The 14890-nt window shown below is 40.1% G+C and overlaps 1 protein-coding gene across 1 annotated transcript in view; it reads right to left on the minus strand.

The window, feature by feature from the left end:
• The window catches only part of VWA3B (von Willebrand factor A domain containing 3B), a 205397-nt gene that overhangs the window by 55259 nt on the left and 135248 nt on the right, over positions 1 to 14890 (minus strand). The window contains exons 18-20 of the mRNA XM_065891066.1: positions 12367 to 12483; positions 10655 to 10742; positions 10420 to 10576 (exon numbers count right to left, since the gene is read on the minus strand). Coding sequence (XP_065747138.1) covers positions 10420 to 10576; positions 10655 to 10742; positions 12367 to 12483 — 362 coding nt within the window. The remainder of the gene's footprint in view (positions 1 to 10419; positions 10577 to 10654; positions 10743 to 12366; positions 12484 to 14890) is intronic.

Genomic DNA, 14890 nt, shown 5'->3' on the forward strand with positions numbered 1-14890 from the left:
GAGAAGATAAACAAAATTGATAAACCTTTACCCAGACTCATCAGGAAAAAGAGGGAGAGGACTCAAATCAATAAAAATAGAAATGAAAAAGGAGAAGTTACAATGGACGCCACAGAAATACAAAGCATCATAGGAGACTAGTACAAGCTAATTCTATGCCAATAAAATGGACAACCTGCAAGAAATGGACAAATTCTTAGAAAGGTATAACATCCAAGACTGAACCAGGAAGAAACAGAAAATATGAACGACCAATCACAAGTAATGAAATTGAAACTGTGATTAAAAATCTGCCAACAAACACAAGTCCTGGACCAGATGGCTTCACAGGTGAATTCTATCAAACATTTAGAGAAGAACAACCATCCTTCTCAAACTCTTTCCAAAAATTGCAGAGGAAGGAACACTCCCAAATTCATTCTATGAGGCCACCATCACCCTGGTACCAGACAAAGACACTACAAAAAAAGAAAATTACAGACCAATGTAACTGATGAATATAGATGTAAAAATCCTCAACAAAATACTAACAAACAGAATAAACAACACATTAAAAAGATCATACACCATGAACAGGTAGGATTTATCCCAGGGATACAAGGATTCTTCAATGTAAACAAATCAATCAATGTGATACACCATATTAACAAATTAAAGAATAAAAACCATATGATCATCTCAATAGATGCAGAAAAAGCTTTTGACAAAATTCAATACCCATTTATAATAAAAAAAACTCTCCAGAAAGTGGGCATAGAGGGAACCTACCTCAACATAATAAAGGGCATATATGACAAACCCACAGCCAACAGTATTCTCAATGGTGAAAAACTGAAAGCATTTCCTCTAAGATCAGGAAAAAGACAAGGATGTCCACTCTTGCCACTATTATTCAACATAGTTCTGGAAGTCCTAGCCATGGCAATCAGAGAAGAAAAAGAAATAAAAGGAATACAAATTGGAGAACAAGAAGTAAAACTGCCACTGTTTGCAGATGACATGATACTGCACATAATCTTAAAGATGCCACCAGAAAACTACTAGAGCTAATCAATGAATTTGGTAAAGTAGCAGGATACAAAATTAAAGCACAGAAATCTCTTGCATTCCTATCCACTAACAACGAAAGACCAGAAAGAGAAATTAAGGAAACAATCCCAGTCACCATTGCAACAAAAAGAATAAAATACCTAGAAATAAGCCTACTTAGGGAGGTTAAAGACCTGTACTCAGAAAACTATAAGACACTGATGAAAGAAATCAAACATGACACAAACAGATGGAGAGATATACCATGTTCTTGGATTGGAAGAATCAATACTGTGAAAATGACTATACTACCCAAAGCAATCTACAGATTCAATGCAATCCCTGTCAAATTACCAATGGCATTTTTTACTGGATGGAGACACAAAAGACCCTGAATAGCCTAAGCAATCTTGAGAGAAGAAAATGGAGCTGGAGGAATCAGACTCCCTGACTTCAGACTATACTACCAAGCTACAGTAATCAAAACAATATTGTACTGGCACAAAAACAGAAATATAGATCCATGGAACAGCATAGAAAGCCCAGAGATAAACCCATGCAGCTATGGTCAACTAATCTGTGACAAAGGAGGCAAGCATATACAATGGAGTAAAGACAGTCTCTTCAATAAGTGTGCTGGGAAAACTGGACAGCTACATGTAAAAGAATGAAATTAGAACACTCCCTAACACCATACAGAAAAATAAACTCAAAATGGATTAAAGACCTAAATGTAAGACCAGACACTATAAAACTCTTAGAGGAAAAATAGGAAGAACACTCTTTGACATAAATCACAGCAAGATCTTTTTTGACCCACCTCCTAGAGTAATGGAAATAAAAACAAAAATAAACAAATGGGACCTAATGACACTTAAGAGCTTCTGCACAGCACAGGAAACTATAAACAAGACGAAAAGACAACACTTAGAATGGGAGAAAATATTTGCAAACGAATCAATGGACAAAGGATTAATCTCCAAAATATATAAACAGCTCATGCAGCTCAATATTAAAAAAACAAACAACCCAATCCAAAAATGGGTAGAAGACCTAAATAGCCATTTCTCAAAGAAGACATACAGATGGCCAAGAGGCACGTGAAAAGCTGCTCAACATCACTAATTATTAGAGAAATGCAAATCAAAACTACAATGAGGTATCACCTCACACCGGTTAGAATGGGCATCATCAGAAAATCTACAAACAACAAATGCTGGAGAGGGTGTGGAGAAAAGGGAACCCTCTTGCACTGTTGGTAGGAATGTAAATTGATACAGCCACTATGGAGAACAGTATGGAGGTTCCTTAAAAAACTAAAAATAGAATTACCGTATGACCCAGCAACCCCAATACCGGGCATATACCCAGAGAAAACCATAATTCAAAAAGACACATACTCCCTAATGTTCATTGCAGCACTATTTACAATAGCCAGGTCACGGAAGCAACCTAAATGCCTATCGACAGAAGAATGGATAAGGAAGATGTGGTACATATATACAATGGAATATTACTCAGCCATAAAAAGGAACAAAATTGGGCCATTTGTAGAGACGTGGATGGATGAAGTAAGTCAGAAAGAGAAAATGAAGTAAGTCAGAATGAAGTAAGTCAGAAAGAGAAAAACAAATATCATGTATTAATGCATATATGTGGAATCTAGAAAAATGGTACAGATGAACTGGTTTGCAAGGCAGAAATAGAGACACAGATGTAGAGAACAAACGTATGGACACCAAGGGGGGAATGCGGGGTTGTGGGGGTGGTGGCAGTGGGATGAACTGGGAGATTGGGATTGACATGTATACATTCATATGTGTAAAATAGATACCTAATAAGAACCTGCTGTATAAAAAATAATAAAACAAAAATTTAAAAACATGATAATAGTGTTTATCTCTTACTCTTTGCCAAGTACTAGGCAATCTATATATTTTCTCATTCAATCCCTCTATAGATGTATACATTGAAATGCAGTTTTGTTATTTGGTTTTCCTCTCCACTGAACTCTAGATTTTATTCCTTTAAAAAATATTAGTTTCTAGCACAATGCATGTACAAAGTAACCACTTACTGAATACGTAAAAGACTAAAATTATATAAATTCAAATAATGGCTGAGGCTCCAACATTTTTAGAAGTTTATCTCTATTATAAAATACTGTGTTTGGAGTCTACCAAATTTGCGTTCTCGGTGATTGAGGCACGAGATGAGCGTACCTTTGCTATTTTAAAAGAGGTGTTTGCCAAGAAGGTTAATGATGTAACCAAGATTTTAAGAGATATATTTAGCTTACGCAAGAAAACTATTCTCAAACAATAAAAGAAAAAAATTAAAATTGAATGCCATTTTCACTTAGCAATCGGCAGGTGTTTTTTGTTTGTTTGTTTTAATGTTACTGCTCTAAGTGACAGCAAAGATGTAGGAAAATAGGCACTCTTAAAATTCCAAGTAAACTGCCCAATAATGGGGGGAATAGTTAAATTAATTGTAGTAATTCATGTTATTGAATATTAGCACAACCATTAAAATTCATCCAAAATTGGTCATTACAGGGAAATATGTTCATAAGATATGCTAAATGAAGAAAGGGGGATACAGAACTGTACACACAGTTACTAGCTGTTAAAGTAGTACAGGAAGAATTCTACCTGACAACATTCTGGCTGTGTTTGCAAGCCAGCCCACAACATTTTGAAAATGAGAAAATAGTGTAAACTGGTGTTTATATATTCATCACTCAACACTAACTGAATTCACCAACTTCACTGTTTTTCAACTAAATCATTTCTTCCAATAAATATCCCAGAGCCTGCTGTCAGACTGGCCAAGGAGGGGTCTGATTGGATGTGAGTAATGAAAATGCAAAGGCTGTGCAAATCCCACGTGGCTGACCCTGAACACGGTGCAGTGACTTTATAGTTGTGCAAACTGCTGAGTGCTGAAGCTTAAACCTCTGCTTAAACATAAACATCTCCAGGCTCCACAGAACAAATTGAAGGTGGGGCTACAAAGTGAACTGGGAAAGAGAAGTGTCAATCAGATCATTCATAAACCCATGAAAATATGCTTACTACAGTGTAGGTTATATCTCACAAATTTCAATCTAAATTTTTAGAAAATAAAAAAAAAATTAATATAAATTTCAATTAAATTGCTAGTGAGGTCACTAGCACTTTAATTGGTATAGTAAATGAGTGTTTGCTGGCATGCAATAATATTTGAAATAGACTGTTGAGTAAAAATCAAGGCACAGAGTATCTTTAGTTCAACTTCATTTTGGTAAAACAAAGAACAAAGGCTATATATGTAGTGAAAAAACTTTGGCCAGATAACCACCAAACAATTCATATGTGAGGAATTATATTCTATTGTTTCTTTTCTACTTATCTGTAGTTTCTAATTTTTCTACACAATGAATACGTATAGCTTTTGTATTAACTGTCCTTCTAGATTTGTTAATTAAAATAAACTTTTCTATCAGTATCGTTTTCATTGCTACTATATTTGAAAGCAACAAGATGCCAGGCCCTTAGCAGCATCCCTAACATTCCTCGTCAGCTAAATGATGAGATAAAAAGCCACCTCACTATGTTGGTCTAAACTTTCCATCAGATACTTTGATGAGATCAAATGTTTTTCTCAAAACCTAGTCTGAGGGCTCACCACGTACCAGATTAGGGACCTTGCCATGACCCATTGGGAGTCAGTGACAGAGCTGGGGTGCAGGCCCAGGTTACCTGATCACAAAGCTATGTGCTGAACCCAGATCAGGGCAAAGCAGGAAGCCTTGATGCAGTGCTGGTAACACATGTGATGATGATGGTGGTAGTGGTGACGTAGTGGACTTTTCAACGATGCAAACTAATGTTCCCAAATTGTTTCTTTTTTTTCAAAGCCATTGTCAATAAAGAGCTTTAAATTCCAGATTCATCAAATATCTAAAGCAGTTTTACTCTGTATATGACTTGGTGATGAATTAATCTTTTTGAAAGAGCTAAGATTAAATTTATCTGGTCCACTGAAAACTGAAAGTGCCAGTTAGCATCTTGTAATGAAGAGTTGCTAGGGCAACCTCCCTGCTCAACACTTCATTTCCAAGGTGACAGATTTGATGCTGGTCCAAGAAACATGAAAACCAAAATAGCATTGTGTTCCAGAAGAAGAAACAGCCCATACATAAGTCATGAATGAAACAAGTAGCCGGGGATAAAGCCAAATGCTGCTTTACGATTCTACCCAGACAGATGTGGCTGCACACAGAACACAGGAGTAAAAGGCAATTACAACTCTCAGTGAAGTGGGTTAAGATTCATGTCTCCTTTTCAGCTCCAGTCTACTTTTTCAAAAAACTGTTAGGTCCAAATCTCAAAAAGCTATATATCTCACTCAGTGGGATTATATTTTTCGATCACTGTTTTCCCATTCTTTCCATCAGAGACAATATTAAATAAAAGATGTTAAGTGGGCTTTGAGGGTGAAATGGGAATTTATTGCAGTATATTTCCTTCATCATCATGATTCTTGCTCTTATGAGCAATAATGGAGGGCGGAGAGCATGTCGTGTGCTACGTACCCACAGGCTTGTGATGAGAATTTACAAAGCCACAGAAGGCACGAGCACAGGTGCCCATGGTGGAATGCACGTGAAAAAATATACAGCCTCTTCTCTTGGCTTTGCTTTCTGGAGTCAGAAGACGGGTTCTCCAGAAAAACAGGACCCTCACTACTCTTCCATTTTTTCCTTCTTGGAAGTCACTCAACATTTTTCTCTCTCTCAGCCCCATGTGGTTTAGTCCTGTCGACTTGACTTTATATAGAGCCTTGGATCCATCCTCAGCATTGTCACCTGGGTCACAGCCACCTAGACCTTGCCTCCTGACTGCCCCGCTTCGTTCCAGCCTTGAACCTCTACAACCCTTTTCCACATAGTAGCCAAAGACCAAATCTGATCTTTTCTGTCCTCTGCTAAAAACCCTTTGGCTTCCCTCAGGATGACCTTCAGAAAATCCTTAACTCGACCTTCACCAGCTTTCACACCTTCCTCCAGTTGCACTAAACTTTCTTTGGGACGACAAACGTCCTCTGACCCTTAGACTTCCCCCTAGGTCACTCCTCACTCCCCTCCACCTCATCACCCCCGTAACTCGTCCTCCCCTAGGTCCAAACCTGGACTGATCAGATCCCCCAGGTCTGAACTTCCCAGGCCAGGTCCAAAGCGCCCTCTGCCAACTCAAGGTGGTTAGGGGCCTCTCTGGCATCTTCGCTCTGCTCTTCCCACTCATCACATTTAACTAGAACTTCTTATTTTAATTGCTAGTTCCTCCATGAGATTGTAAGTTGTGATTGGGTAGGCTGTAGTCTAGCCCAGTTCAGAGCCTGCATACGGTAGGCAATGTAATATTTATTGAATATTTTTATAATAAAAGCCAACGTTTGGGCTTCCCTGGTGGCGCAGTGGTTGATAGTCTGCCTGCCGATGCAGGGGACGCGGGTTCGTGCCCCGGTCTGGGAGGATCCCACGTGCCGCGGAGCGGCTGGGTCCGTGAGCCATGGCCACTGGGCCTGCGCGTCCGGAGCCCGTGCTCCGCAGCGGGAGAGGCCACAGCAGTGAGAGGCCTGCATACTGCAAAAAAAAAAAAAAAAAAAAGCAAAAAAAAGCCAACGTTTATTCAGTGCTTGCAGCCCATTATATGCATTACTTCTTTTTACACTATATATATATACCTATACTATATATATTCACTATACTATACACAGTATAACAGTCGCAGAGTAGGTATATTATTATCCCCAGAGTCCAGATACATTGCATACAGCCTGGAGAGCACATTTCAAAGTGCTGCAGTGAGTTACTATGTTTATTTCTTCTAAATATGAGGAGAGGACGAGTTGAATAAGATATCTGCACACTAAGGTCTGCACACTATTTTTTAGGGTTTTCAAAGTATCTCTATACTTGTAGAACTAATGCTTATCAACAAGTATGATATACAGTTCCTCTTAGGAAAATGGCTGTCTTTCTGAATATAAACTAGTGGAAATACAGAATCTATTTGGAGGGTGATTTGGTTTAATCTGTCAAATATTTAAATGTACACATCCTTTGGGTCCAGCAATCCATCTCTCACAAAGACAGACTTGTAGAGGTGCCCAGAAGTCTCTGTGCAAGGAAATCCATTACAGGATTGTTTGTAATAGGGGGAGGAAGGACACAATGTAAATGTTCATTAACAATGGGGAAGAAATTTGCAACTAACAAAAATGAGATAGACCCATATCTACGCACAGAGAAAAGTCTCTAAGACATATGTTTTTAAAAGATAAAATAGCAAATCCATATGGTATTACCTTATTAAAACTGTTTTGTATATTAAAATTGTTATGTGTATGTGTAAAAATATATGTAATGTATGCGTGTGTGTGTGTGTGTGTGTGTGTGTGTGTGTTGAAAAGGATTAGCAGGATATTCACCAAACTATTCAGAGTGTTTCCTTCATAAATGAGGTTGGTGGAGAGAGAAACTTTGACATTTTCCTCTAAAGACTTCTAAATGGTCATTCTATACAAGAATGTACTCATATATTACTCATCAAACAAAAATAAACCAATAAATTAATTAAAAATCAAGTGTCCTTTGCATTTAAACTATTTTATCTCTTGTTTTAGGTCTGTTTTTCTTAAGTTTTTTTTTCTCAGCATATCATTAATGTATGTTCAGAGTTGAAAGAACTACAACAAAAACTAAAAATTATATAAACAAACCCCCAGATCTCCAATAATCTCACCCCTCAGATAAACACTAGTAACATTTTGGTAAAAGAGAAAAGGGAGAGACAAAGAGTGCTATGTCTACATCATACACATATGTAACCAAATTAATGTACTATCTATGCGGTTTTGTACCCTGATTTTTTCATTTGGCATTGTATTGAGAACTTCTCCCCATGTCGTTACTTATTCTTCAGAAACATGATATTTAATGAACGTATGACATTCAATCATATGGATGTACTTATTGGATATTTAGGTCGTTTTCAAATTTTCTCATTGTTAGATATAAGGCAGCAATAATTATTCTCTGAATATATTCTTCAGTATTTCTGATTATTTCCTTCTGTAGATTACGGAATATCTACATATGGATTTGCTGGAGGAAAAGTTGTAAGCCCTTAACACCTCTGAACATATTGCCAAGGTTATACCAATTTATACTCCCCCCAGCAGGATGTAAAAGTTCTAATTCCATCCTATTTTCACCACAACTGTTTATTAGTATTTTTTAACCTTACACATTTGATGATGGGGGGAAGCTGTCTAATTTTTTTTAATTTGCATTTTTTCAAAAATGCACTTATTTGGTTACCAGCAAGAAATATTTTTCTGTGTGGTTTTTGACTTCTTATTTTTAAACTTTTTCCCCTAGATTTTCCACTGGGATATTTATCATTTTCTTATTCCTTTATGGTATGGGTGCATGTGCATTTTTGTGTGTATACTGAACCCTGATTTGTACACACACACACACCATATGCATGTGCTAACTTACATGGATACACACATGCAAACACGTATTTAACATATTACTCCTGCAACTCTTTGTTGTATACGTTAGAAATATTTTTCTGAGATTTGCCTTCATTTTAGTTATATGTTTTTAATGCAAAATAACATTTTTAGGTATTCAATCTATAAATCTTCCCTTTGATTTTATGTGCTTGCTTTCCTACCTTCTCATATTTGTTTTTTGAGTATTTACTTTTCAATGTATCTCAGGTTGTTGGGAGGCTTAGAAGGAGACATGATAAGTACCAGAAAATTCTATTTCCAGGGATAGTTCACCAAATATATTTTCTTTCAAACAGAACTCAAGAATAGTAATAAAATAAGTGCACAGAATATGAGAAGCTGTCACCAAACTTCCTAGAAGGAATAAATCAGCATTCAGTTTCTCTCTCTTGCTTTTGGAAGAAGTCAGATTCAAATGATAAGCTGGTATCTGAGTAATCAGGTTAGAGTTCACTGAAGGTAGTAGTAGAATCCTCCAGTCACAAGGTCACAGCCAGGGATAGGACCGCTCACCTTGAGGCAAAGTCATCAGGAACCCAGCCTAAGGGGTCATATACCCAACCTCCAGAGCAAGAACTGCTGGTCATGTCAAATCAGGATGCATATCCAACTCCATGGGTATAATCTCTTAAATGTGACTAACAGAAAAAGTCCACAAATTCATCTGCTTCTTCCAAATACATCAAATTTCAGCTACTGCGAGACCAGTTAGATAAAGCCTTTTTTTTTTTTTAATTTTCCTGCCTTTGCTTTTTCTCAACTTTTTACTATGGAAGCTTCCAAATACGTAAAAAAGCAGAGAGAATAGTAGAATGACCCTCCCCCAACTCAATATTCTTATTATCCAAATTTAACAATTATCAGCTCATGGCCAATCCTGCTTTATCTACTCCTCCCTTCCCCCAACTACTCCCAACATCCAGATTATTTGGAAGCAAATCCCAAATTTCCTATATACCCTCTGCAAAATTTCAGCATGAGATAAGGTCTTTTAAGGATATTATTTCAATTTACTGACTGTAAAGCTTGATACATTCCTATTTAAATCATGAGTTGCTGCTGTATTTGCCGGGAAGCAACAGGGTTCAATCTTCCTATTCTTGCTTTTCTTGTGTTCCTCATCTCTGTGCAATCTGGCTGCTCCACTGGATCCGTTCTTGCGTAGGGCAAGGACCTTCCAGTTGCCCAATTCAAGGCAAACTTTACAGTGCTTGGCTTTCCTCCACAGTTAACCCCAACTTGCGCCCTCCTACTGGAAGCTCTTTTTCTCCTGCCAGGACGTGACTCTCACTTTCTCATGGCTCTTGTGCTCTGGCTCACTCCCGATCCTCTCTCTCAATCCCTCTCTTTTTCTGCATCTCTGTCTCTGTGTCTCTCTCCCTCCCTCTTTCTGACGTTTTCCTTTGGAGACTTTTAGGACGGAAAAGATGCCACTGTATTTAGGAAGAGAAGGTAAGCAAAGGATGGACAAAATCTCTCACAAGCGCTCCCTGTCCTTTGATACAGACTGATATTCACTCGTGACTCATGACTCTGACCTAGAGGCTTTTCAGACATTTCTGCAGCTCCACAATGCCACCCATCAGCAACGAGCCATGAACTGCCAACCCAACAAAGAAGAAATTGTTCTTCTCATCTTAGAAGCAAAAATGCTTAAGAGCTTCTCTCTCTCCTTTTTACTGCCTTTGCAAATAATTTTTTCCCAATCGCTGAAATACATTTCTGTGACAACTGTACAAGACGTCAAGTGGACTACTCTTTATTTAGGCAGGAAATGAAAACTACATCAAGCAGGGACACATAGAAGATCAGTTTTACCTCATCAAAGACCTTGGAAACGACATGCTTGTCCAGAATGGGGACGTAGGTGGGACTGTGAGGGATGGCGGTCATGGACAAAGCATCCATGATGGTGAGCTTCTTGGCCACCAAGCCATGGATCTTGAGCCAGTTTGCTGAAGACATTCCTGCAGAACTAAGAATACGAGACTGTGATGTTTTAAAACTTGTATCAAACAAAACACAACAAAACTGTCCCAGTAAAATTACTCACTCTTGGTCATAAACTTGGGTTCCTTCTCGAGTCAATCTTTCTAATGACTTGTCATCTGGAAACTCATTTGTCAGCAGGATGCCCACTTCTGTGGAAAGGGAAATGGCAGCTGTATAATTTCCTCATATATGGGGTTTATATCAAAAATGCAAAAGGATCACACTTATCTCTGAGTTCAGTTGTGACTGAGGGCTAATAAATGGACTATTTTTCCCAGAACTGATCTGTCAGAGGGGGTTCTAGGCAAGATTCATTTGCAATGGACGCTAAAGACCAATGCAAGAGTAAATAGGGTACTCTCACTGCTTTGCTAATCTATCTCACCCCATACCCATTGAGATCTCTCTCCATAAAAGGATGAGACAAATTCATTCTCCAGAAAACATATTTTTAAAATGTCAAGTAAGAACACCATGAACCAATAATTGTTCAATGTGGCCCTCATTAGACTTCCTCCAAATTACATGGGAGAGCCTTGTTCAACATTTCAGGTTTCGATAGTTTATTCTATAATTCCTCAGCTCTGTGCAGAAACCCAAAATCCCTACTAGGTCCTGTTTAGTTATAAATTCACATTTTCAAATTATTATTTGGAGGGTTTTTGTTGTTGTTGTTGTTGCTGTTTTGTTGCGGTACGCGGCCTCTCCCATTGCGGAGCACAGGCTCCGGATGCGCAGGCTCAGCGGCCATAGCTCACAGGCCCAGCCGCTCCACGGCATGTGGGATCTTCCCAGACTGGGGCACGAACCCACGTCCCCTGCATCGGCAGGCGGACTCTCAACCACTGTGCCACCAGGGAAGCCCCTTATTTGGAGTTTTTAATGTATATCCTTATAGAATCTTGGATTCATAAATGAAAAGGGATATGAGCTAGTTGTATCAGCAGCATGTAGAAGGAAGGGGTGTTTGGGAGTGAGCTAGTCAAATGCCTAAGAAATCATATCCTGATCATCATGGGATAAGCCCCTTAAAGGACTGTGCACGTAGCAGATTTAGGAGACAGGGCAGCTTAACTGAAACGGAGGAAAAGGCATCACATGGATCAATACTGAAGAACACAAGGTTTGATTAAGCTATGGCTCAGTAACAACAGGTGTAAACTTGTCCCTCAGGTGCTTCCTACTACCTAGGGGCTTGTGTGGATGTGTGTGTTTAGCTGGGGATTTATTATTTATCAACTCTTTGAAAGATAGGGAAAAGTGCTACAGGAATTAAACTTTTAGGAAATTTATTCTTAAAATTTACTGTTTTAAGAATAATGATATTATCAGTAGTCATAACAATTGAGTGGAAAAGTCTCGTTTTCCTCACATTTAGCTCCCAAAAGGCTGACAATATGGATCAGAGAGGGGCTTGTCGGATGGCGCCACCTGTGACTGAGGGGAAGAAAATAAACCAACTATGAAGTATTAGGTTTTCAAGTTCAAACCACGCAGTGACAGCAAGCATCACCACTAGTGCCGCGGTTATACGAGCCACGGGTATATTAAACACCCAGGCACCATATATGCAAGTCTGACCCTAAGAAAATCCAGTTCACTAAAGCAAGACGACCTGATTTACAAGGGAGTCCTTTGAAGAGGAAGCTCTCTGGACTCACTTAAAAATGATTTGTTTTCCCCAAAAGTACCTCTACCCAGCTCTTTCAGGAGCAGACACACTGGGGAGAGGAGACCCTGGGCTTCCTGACAAAGAGACCCTTGCTGGCTTGCCTCTGTCACTTGGAGTGTTCCAGCTGCTGGAATTGGAAAGGCCATCCTTCCTCTCACTGCAAGCTGAGCTCCTGAGGGTGGACAGCTGGCTCCTGAGTAGGCTGGTTTTGGTTGGTTCTGTGGGTACCACAGGGAGAAGGGTTAAAGGAATGTGGGTTGGAAGGAGGTATTTTATGAGATGCAACTACATTCTTGGATCCTTTAAAAAGAAAGCAGGTTCAGTCTCCCAACCCTCAGGGGGACAGTACTGCCACCAAGTAAATGCTGCGGTAATGGCTTGTTCCACTGATCTGGGTTCAAACTCTGCCCCTCTTGGAGAGAAATCTGTTTCCGAGCTCATTCAGGTTGTTGGCAGAACTTATTTCCTTGCAGTTGCAGGACTGAGGTCCCATATTCTTGCTGGCTGTCAGCTGGGGGCCTGTCTCAGCTCCTTAAGCACCCCCATTCCTACTCATGGGCCCCCTCTATCTTCAAGCCAACAATGGCACACCGATGCCCCTCATGCCCCAAATCTCTTTGACTTCCTCTTCTGCCACCAGCTGGTAAAAGACCCTGCTTTCAGGGGCTCACATGAGGACACTGGGCTCTCCTAGAGAAGCTGGCCGAGGTCACATAACACTCTTATCACTCCCAGAATCATGGGAGTGATGCCCCATCACATTCACAGCTTGCAGGGTTTAGAGCGGGACATCTCTGTAGTTCATTTTATAAACTCTGCTGACCACAGTTGCTGTCTAAGCCTTTATTTATATTATTTTCTACCCTCTGTTGGGTCCTTTCAACTAGCAAGTAGACACTTATCAAATTCTGACATTGAATCTGTGTGCTTTAGAGGATAATAAGTTTGTACCAAGACATGTTGATTACTTTTCCCATGTGGTCACAGAAACCAGACTAATTGTAAATGTGTTCTGTACTTCACGACCTGGATGCCTTCTGTAGTACCAAGGCATTATGTAGTATTCATAAATGAAATGCATCCTATTTTCGACAAGATGTGACTTACCCTCTCTTACAAGAAATTAGACAATTAGAGTGAAAATTAGCTAATAATCTGCACTGTCTATCTTTTTTTTTTTTTGCGGTACGCGGGCCTCTCACTGTTGTGGCCTCTCCCGCTGCGGAGCACGGTCTCTGGACGTGCAGGCTCAGCGGCCAAGGCTCACGGGCCCAGCTGCTCCGCGGCATGTGGTATCTTCCCGGACCGGGGCACGAATCCATGTCTCCTGCATCGGCAGGCGGACTCTCAACCACTGCGCCACCAGGGAAGCCCTGCCTTGTCTATCTTTTGCACAGGAAGATAACACAAGGGTCTCCGTGCATGGAGTTAGGAGTGTGCTATGTGTTACTTGTTTTCCTAGGCAACAAACAGGGTGATTCCTGTTTTGGTTGCCTCTGTAACAAGGAATTAAGAAGGATAAATTTTCTCAGGAGCTATGTTTGTAAGCAAAAGAGATGAATGATCCACATACGAGAGTTGAACTCCTGCCCCTGACTACACCGGCAGGCCACCTTGATCAAACTCGCTGGGCAAAAACAAGAGGTGTGTCCACATGAAAATGAAATTTAGCTCCCGAAGTCCCCAAACGTAACAACTGTACTATTCCCAAACTCTGAAAATAAGGAGTAAAAGTGTATTGATCTGGCAGTGGATTCAAGCATTTAACTACTCCCCCAGCTCTGTTCAGTCAGTCACCACATTTCATCACTCTTCTAAATTAAAAATTGAAACAGAATAAAAACTCAGCACAGGGATGCCTACCAACAGCAACAATCCCAAATCTAAGTGACATGGTACAAATGACCAAAGGCCATTAAAATGTTCAGGATGAGTGGCAAGTAGCATTTCCAGCAAAAGTCACGTTTACTGGAACGGGCAGGCAGGACTGGCAAAAGGGATGCTGCCGCACAAGTGGCCCAGTATGGGAATCCTCTTTGTCCCCATGGGCTTAAGACAGAGACGCCAGGGCAAATGGACAGATCATGCAAGAGGGACCAAGCTTCAGCCAATGCCTCTTGGTCCCTACAGGGTTGAGGCTCTCTTCTCCTGCCCAGAGACATGGGGACACGCAAGAGACAGTGTGTGTGTGGCAGGGGAAGCCACCACAACCTTCCTCCACTGAGAGGCATCTAGCATCCTGGCCTGGGATACTCCTCTGCTCCCTCAGGCAGCACCAGTAGGAGCCCCAGTGACACCAGGAAACCAAGCACCGAAATAACACCACAAAGCCTGTGAAAATGAAATTACCACTGGAACCACAACCCACAAGAGCAGGCCATGACCTATGGGCTAACTTTAAACAGGACAACTGCTTCCTAAAATAAAAGATTTACACAGCATCCAGGGTCCCTAACATAATAGACAAAACATTCAGGATACTGTAAAAAAAAATCACCCATCATTTCAGGAATAAAGAAAATCACACCTTGATGGAGAAAAAACAATCAAATGATGCCAATACCATGATGAGTCAGAAGCTGGAACTACCTGACAAGGATCTCAAAGCGTGTCAGAAACATGCTT

Source organism: Phocoena phocoena, chromosome 14 (assembly GCF_963924675.1).
Source record: "Phocoena phocoena chromosome 14, mPhoPho1.1, whole genome shotgun sequence".
In the NCBI taxonomy this organism is placed as follows: Eukaryota; Metazoa; Chordata; class Mammalia; order Artiodactyla; family Phocoenidae; genus Phocoena; species Phocoena phocoena.